The sequence below is a fragment of the Triticum aestivum genome, chromosome 1D, assembly GCF_018294505.1.
Source record: "Triticum aestivum cultivar Chinese Spring chromosome 1D, IWGSC CS RefSeq v2.1, whole genome shotgun sequence".
Taxonomy (NCBI): domain Eukaryota; kingdom Viridiplantae; phylum Streptophyta; class Magnoliopsida; order Poales; family Poaceae; genus Triticum; species Triticum aestivum.
The window spans coordinates 65,755,942-65,763,664 of record NC_057796.1 but is presented as its reverse complement, the minus strand read 5'-3'; the positions used below and the strand labels follow the sequence as shown (position 1 = coordinate 65,763,664).

General features: G+C 47.5%; 1 protein-coding gene across 1 annotated transcript; it reads right to left on the bottom strand.

The window, feature by feature from the left end:
* Window positions 1-356: 356 nt before the first annotated feature.
* LOC123180333 (peroxidase 2) lies at window positions 357-4,197 on the bottom strand. The gene is made up of 2 exons (XM_044592366.1): window positions 3,832-4,197; window positions 357-1,449 (listed from the first exon to the last, which is right to left on the bottom strand). Exons 1-2 carry the CDS (start codon window positions 4,039-4,041, stop codon window positions 637-639), a joined length of 1,023 nt encoding a protein of 340 aa, XP_044448301.1. The 5' UTR covers window positions 4,042-4,197; the 3' UTR covers window positions 357-636.
* Window positions 4,198-7,723: the final 3,526 nt, after the last annotated feature.

The following is a 7,723-nucleotide window of genomic DNA, read 5'->3' as shown; positions in this document are numbered from 1 at the left end:
TTTTCGCCCTTTCGACCATCCCAATGCATCTGCCAGCGGCTTAGATTTCAGGTGCGGCTGAGCTCGTACACCAAAACGACCCTTTCGTGAAACTATGTTGTCTTTTCGGAATAAGCCAAAGCCGGGAGTGCGGACACTGGTGATGAATGGCCCAAAAAAACATGAAAAACACAGGCCCGGTAAAACCAACGGATGTGAACGACCAACATTCCTTTTTTGTCGAGGATCAGGGCAAACTATAGGGGCAATTGTACTACTCACTCTGTACCGAAATATTTGTAGCTGAGGGAATGTTCTCCAGCTATGTTCCCCCAGCTACAAATATTTCGGTACAGAGGGAGTACTACGCAATTTACTTCATCATCATCTTTTACCCTTATTATTACATGAGCATTGGATGCCTTGATGGATGGTATCCAAGCCAGCCAAAGGGCACAACACTTGACAGGAAAAAAAAATCTACACAGATCGCACGCAGGCGCATGCGCACATTTGTCCACAAATCAATCCCACAAATAAAAGAAGAAAAGAAATGAAAATAAAACATAACAACAAACGAATAATCAAAGGCGATCGATAGATGCAAATTTAACACATGAAAAACGTTAGCGATAGGAACTTGGAGAGTTGGAAAGCTTAGTGGTGGTTGACGAAGCGGCACATCTTCCTGATCTCGCCCTTGCTGCCGTGCGGCATGGGCAGCTTGCTGAGCTTGACGAGCGAGTCGGAGAAGTCCTCGTCCCACAGCGTGCCGTTGTCGGCGTACTCGTGCACGTGGCCCCGCGCCTCCTTCTCCGTCAGCAGCTGCCAGTCGGAGTTGAAGGTGACGATCCTCGCCAGGTTGTTGTGGTAGTAGCTGTTGTCCAGGAAGTCCTTGACCTTCCTCAGCTTCGGGAGGAACCCCGGGATGGTGGCCGCCACCGCGCCGGCGTCCTCGTCCCTGATGTTGTTGGGCACGATGGGGTCCGGGCCCTTGGCGCACTTCCCGGCGAGGAGGCCCCGGTAGGCCGGGAGGATCTGGTCGGCGGGCGCCGTGAGCCGGGCGCGGAGCGACGAGCAGTGGCCCACGCCCACGGCGTGCGCGCCGGACAGGATCACCAGCTCCTCGATGGTGAAGTTCTTGCGCTTGAAGTTCTGGATGAGCTCGGCGATGGTGAAGGTGGAGTCCGGGAGGTCCTGCTGCGCCTCCGCCGCGTGGGAGTGCACGCCGTCCAGGCGCCCCGCCAGGGCGTCGAAGTGGACGTGGCCGTTGCTCAGCAGGCTGGCGGCGTCGCGGGCGGCGAAGATGAGGATGTCCGCGCAGGAGACGACGCCGGGGCACCGGTCCTCCACCGCCGCCTTGATGTCGTCGAGCAGGTCGAAGGCGGCCAGGCCGATGTTGATCGGCGCCGTCTTCTCCGTGTGCGGGTTCTCCGGCGTCGGGTCCAGCAGCACCGACGCGTCACAGCCCTGCACGTATGTACGCTCCGTCCGTCAGTTATCCAGTTGATCGTACTCCAACAGATTGAGTAGCACATAATCAAGCATGAACTAACTAAGCATGGTCGTTACTAGCACAAGTCGTTAGCTTTGATGGGACAAACCAAGCATTTTAACCAATCACACAGCTGAAGTGTGCATGGGAAGTCATTTCGTCGGTACTTGCAAAGCATTATTATAGCACGATCCGGATCTGAAATGTGCTGATTACCTTTTAGTTGTTGGACAGACATGTACTACTCCGAATGTAATGTCGGCAATGTGCATTATTGGGCAATAATTATCGATTAGTCTAATTAGTTACGTACTGATAGCTGGACCATCTCGGGAAGACTTGTATGCACCTTCATTTTCAGATGAAAAGGGCACTCATGTTTAATGTTTTCCACCTATAATCCATTACCTATTAATTACTCTTAAATACAAATAGTACCAGTAGGAGGTTTTCAACAGATCATTTGAACTTGGGAGGATGGATTGAGCACTGGTGCAACCAATTATTGATCTTTGATTTATTGATCTTTGATATAGGTGCGCTTTCTCTTTCTCTTTACAGTGTATAGCTTGCCTTTCTTCTTTGTTTTCTTTGGATGGCAAAAGAACAAGGGAAAAGCTAACCAAGTCTAGTACTACTACATTCCTATCCTGGTTATAGAATATACACAATGCAAGATTTGTTTACACTAGTTGATGCTCAAAGACAGTATATTACAAAGTATATCACAATCATCATCCACGCTTTACCTACTTTATACCTACCTTTTTAGAGCTAGTTGTATATTGAGAAGAGAAACACCCATCAAGTACCGGCATCTAGTAGTCAAGTATGGATGCTACAAGTAAGGACCTTATCTATTCTAGGTTGCCAAACAAAAACTAAAAACCGCCCTTTTGTTGTCGAGTATTGTACTCGCATTGTACACTCCTCTTAATAGGGGTGCCTGGCTGCCTGCCTACTTAGGGGAATGGAAAGCACAACATGACTCTTACCAAGAAAATTCCACATGCTGGATAGCTATGGACACGATGCCTAACCGCGGATCCTTAGAATTTATCGTCCAAAGTAATCCAATCATTCACAAAGTTTCGAAGAAAAATCTAAATGACTACTATGATGACAACGCATAACCGCGGATTGTCAATATAGCCTCTTATCGCGCGTATCATCATCAGGCACATGGGGAATTAAAAGCAGAGAAATGACAAAAGGCAACGACACCGGGCACACGGAAGAAAAGCAGAAAAGAGAAGAAAAAAAGCAGAGGAAGAGAGCCAAAGATAATGACAATGGGCAGCACAGTGATGCCGGGTCCTAGCAAAGTGAAAGGCGAGCGGCCTAGATAGCTCGAAACGATTAGATGTCTACATGTCCAAGGAAAGCATCGCATTCCGGCGGCATCGGTTCGGCTGCGCAAGTGTTATCCTCGGCATCAGCTGGGCTAGCTGTGCAAGCTTTGTGCTCGCCATGCTGTCTGGTGAGCAGCTAGCGCACGGAAGCTAGCTAGCCGTTCAACTGTTTTCAAGTTAAGTATAGTGGCTACTAGGAGTGACGTGCTTCCATGATTCACATCCGGGCGATGACAATGACGCACAAACCAACTACTCCGCTAGCCTAACATCTGGGACTACTTTGAAACTTATGCTGGTTCCTAACTGTCGAGATAACTCCGTCCTTAACTAATAACCATTTCACTGATTGGCTGTTTCAGAATATATATACATTCTAGTTTCGAATCCAATTGTACCCCCTTCGTCCCAAAATGTAAGGCCATTTTTGATACTATCGTAGTGTTAAAATGGTCTTGCATTTGTGGACGGAGGGAGTACATCGCAAGCATTTTCATCTATAATTTGAGCTGTCGTCCTTCCGGGGGTGATCTATGACTAGTTAAACTTGTTGGTGAGCTGGTTAGCTCAACGCATGCAAAACGGTACAAGAGTATCTTGTTAACAAACAGAAAATAAAAGTTGGTATCTACTCCCTTTGTCCCAAAATATATGTCCAGCGACATATATTTCGGGACAGAGGGAGTAGCACGCTCGGTGCCACGTGGGGTCTAGTGTCACGGTCTCGACGAGCAAAACATCGGTGTGTGCATCGTGTACGAATGTGCTGCGACATTGTGGATCACGAGCTAAGTCACTGTGCATGCATCATGTAAAGTAGAAAATGCAGCAGACATGGACAAACTGCTCTTACTAGCTAGCTAACCAGAGCTACTGTTCTGGAGGACGTTGCAGAGGTACTTTTGCTAGCTCGACAGCAGTGGCCGGGCGTGTGGTTAAAGAGCAGAGTAGTGGCGCGCCGGCCGGAGTGACAGAGAGAGAGACGACGGCGGGCGGCGTACGTACCCTGACGAAGCAGTCGTGGAAGATGAGGCGGACGAGGGCGGCGCCGCTCTTGCGGTTGGCCTTGATGGCCCTGGCGACGTGCCACTTCACCACGTTCTCCACGCCCCGGCAGCTCTTGTCGTAGTACCCCACCTTGAGCTCGCTCGCCTCCGCCGCCACCGCCGCCGCCAGCAGCACGGCCACCGCCACCGCCGCCACCGTCCTCATCATCCTCGCCGGCCGACCAGCTCACGCACGCACGGCGCCACCTACCTGCCGCCGACAGAAGCAGCGGCTTTGCTCGCTCGAGTGGCCGGCACTAGCTAGGAGAGCAGTGCTGCTGGTTGGTGTGGTGCGGGCTGCGGAGTGCAGTGTGCTCAAGGGAAGGCTCTGGGGCGCGTGGTATATAACGGCGGCCGGCTCGATCGCTTGCTCTGACGAGAAATTTTAACGGCTGGTGATCTGCCTGATCGCCCCGTGACAGCGAACGGCCAACGTAAAAAGCGACGTGGCCCCGGCGTACGTCTGTGGCGTGGTACAACTTGCCGGGACTCCTCTTTGTCTCGACCAGGGCGTACACACATCAGACATGTGCGTGGGTGCCAACATGTTCGGCCGAAACATAAGCTCGGCCACGTTTCAGACAAGATTCACTCAAACCTTCGTTAAACTTTTGTTGACACGTGATTCGATTTAGTCGGCACAAATTTTGGTTTGATCCACGGAACTGGAAACCGTTTCGGCAATTTACATACGCTAAAAAGATTTCCGGAATCAAATTTGAGGACACGGGTCCGAGACGACAAGGTCGATGGTGGGACGATGCAGATTACGTCAATGTTGAAATTTACACATGACATTCGGTTACACATTTCTTGAAAACCCACTTATTGGAGTTACCGAGAAAGAATGATTCATGGTGTTCATGTAGAATGTGCATGGATTTACATCATTGTCGTGTCATTAGCTTACCAATCACCACTTTAAGACGCCGAGTATGACTATGTTTGATTGGGCTTGGATATAAAATCATCAGGAGAATGTATCCAGTGCACCGTGCCTATGGTTTTTAGTAGGCCATTGGATGAAAAAGCGACGAGCAAGATTCAACGCAAGTTGGGTGGCTGCTTATTTACATAAATAACCTTGTATTTTATCAAAATCATTGTGCACCCCAGCTCTTTGGGGTTTTGGTTGCTGCTATTTTTAGGAAATATAACCTTATATTTTTTTACCAATATCAACCTGCAATCCATCTCAACTCAGAAAATCAACCCAACAAGTTATCTCATCTAAAACTTGATAATCCATACACAAGTTTCATCATGTTTCACATCTAAAAAGTTGATGAAACTTACTTCCATATCCAAGACTTCATGAAACTTAGTTTTGTATCAAAACTTGGTTTCATAGCAAAAATACCAAAGGTTGATTTTAAGGAAATACAATGTGTTTAATATGGCAAGAGTCAACAGATCATGGCCATCACTTCTCCATCCAACAATTGGAGAAGCATGGTCACATCCGGTGCACATATTCACTGGGTTCCCAGACATGTTCTTAAGGCAACTCGAAAGCTAAGCACTAGTAGAAAACATGGCTATGGTCCAGGCCTGAAAAGGGCATTAATCCCGGTTCCCCTACGAACCAGGACCAATGGGGGCATCAGTCCCGGTTCGTGAGGCCAGGGCGCCGGCCGGGCCTCGGGGGCCTTGGTCCCGGTTCCAGCCACGAACCGGGATTAAAGGTTGTTGGGCCAGGAGCGAGGCCCATTGGTCCCGGTTCATGTCTGGAACCGGGACCAAATGTGTTCCTTTAGTCCCGGTTTTAGCCACGAACCGGGGCTAAAGAGTGACCTATATATACCCCCTGCCCGCGAGCAGAGCAGTGCACTGCTCTGTTTTTTTGGCCGGTCGTGGGAGAGCTTTGTGGTGCTCTAGCTCACCTCCTATGCACATGAGGTGTTCGATGAAATGTCCGAGCCACACTTAAGCTTTCTCCTCTCAAAGCTCCTTGTCCAAACTCCAATTTTTCTCAAGATTTGTCTAGGTTTGGCGGTCCGTCCTGTCCCGTCCCCGTCCTCACCGCCGTCGATCGCCCGCGCTGATCTCGTCGCCGGCACCACCGTGGTGAGCCTCTTGTTCTTATCTTCTTTCTAAAATAAAAAAAGTTCTTACTTGTATGATTTAGATAGATACTTGCATAATTTTCTTACTTTTATTATTGTTTGTTATTATATAGTGCGATGGTTTTGGTATCCACCTCCGTCGGCCCTCGTCCTGTCTATGATCAGATGTGGTATATATTATATTTTATAACTATTTGGTTCATTTAGTGTTTATGACAATTATGTCGACCAACGTGACATAGATGTTTTTATCTAGGAGGTATGTGAACCGGAAATTCCGACCGACCCTATTGTCGAGAGGTTAAATTTAGTTGAAGAAAAAAACAATTACCTGAATAAAAAATTAAAAAGAATTGAGGAGGAGAAGATGAGATTGGAGTTGCATGTTGCGAATGTCGTCGATGATCACAAGATCAAGATGGATGCAATGCGCTTGAAGATTAGAAAGATTAGAAAATATGCCATTCATACCGAGGCTTGGTATTATTATGCCGTTGGATCAATTTCTACCTTAGTTGCGATTATTATCGCATTTGTTGTTGCATTGAAATGTTTTACATAGTTTCAATGTATGGTTTAATTAGATGCTCTAGAGAGCTATATATATGTTGTTCAATGAGAACTATATATGTATGAACTTTATGTATTAATTTTTCAGTAATAACATTTGATCACTACTGTACTTTCGTTTTAATGTGATGATGAACTTCTATTAATTTGGTCACTTCTGTATTCATGATATTCTGTAATGGTTTTTGACACACTTAATTATATATAATGCACGCAGATGAACATGCAATGAATGTACGGTCACAGACACACCTCCGAGTACATTAAGGGCGTGCATAATTTTCTCGAAGTGACTGAGGAAAACAAGCAGAATGGTTTTATGTGTTGTCCATGCCCTATATGTGGGAATATGAAGTCTTACTCTGACCGAAAAATCCTTCACACCCACCTGCTTATCAAGGGTTTCATGCCACACTATATTGTTTGGACCAAGCTCGGAGAAAGAGGGGTTATGATGGAAAACAACGAAGAAGAAGAGGATGATGACAACTATGTGCCCCCTGAATACAGTGATGCTGCAATGGGGGAAGCTGAAGATCAAGAGGAACCAGACGATGTGCCCGATGATCTTCGCCGGGTCATTGTTGATGCAAAGAGGCAATGCGAAAGTGAAAAGGAGAAGTTGAAGTTCGATCGCATGTTAGAGGATCACAAAAAAGGGTTGTACCCAAATTGCGAAGATGGCAACACAAAGCTCGGTACCACACTGGAATTGCTGCAGTGGAAGGCAAACAATGGTCACTACAAAAAAAAGACACATCCATGACATTTTGGGCCGAACGAATTTTTTTTTGTCATACTTATGACACTTCTATGATGATAATTGTGACAAACCCGGTATCATCATAGATATGGTGGGGTCCTACTTCTATGACCAAAAATCATGACAGAAATGGCCTTTTCGTCCTGGGCAGGCCGGAGACGCAGCTGCATGACATTCTTTGGGCCGTCCATGACGGAAAAAACCGTGGTAGAAGCGAGGGCGAGGAAAATATCGGGGTGTTCCCGGTTACGGTGGGTGGTCGGTGCCGAGCGATACGCGTTTATCTCGTACACGCACGCACGTGGGTGCGAGGCGTTGGGCTCTAACTGAACCCGAGCGATTGCACTGCAGGCTACGCTTACTGAACCCGAGCGATCGATCGATGGCTGTTAACTAAACCAGATCGAGCGATTCCTTCGATACTGCTGCTAACTGAAGCTGATCGATACTAC

Excerpts from the sequence above, each read along its gene's own strand:
- LOC123180333 (XM_044592366.1), bottom strand. The coding sequence starts at position 4,041 with ATGATGAGGACGGTGGCGGCGGTGGCGGTGGCCGTGCTGCTGGCGGCG. Across the intron at positions 1,450-3,831 it reads TCCACGACTGCTTCGTCAGG|GGCTGTGACGCGTCGGTGCT; the intron begins GTACGTACGCCG and ends ACATACGTGCAG.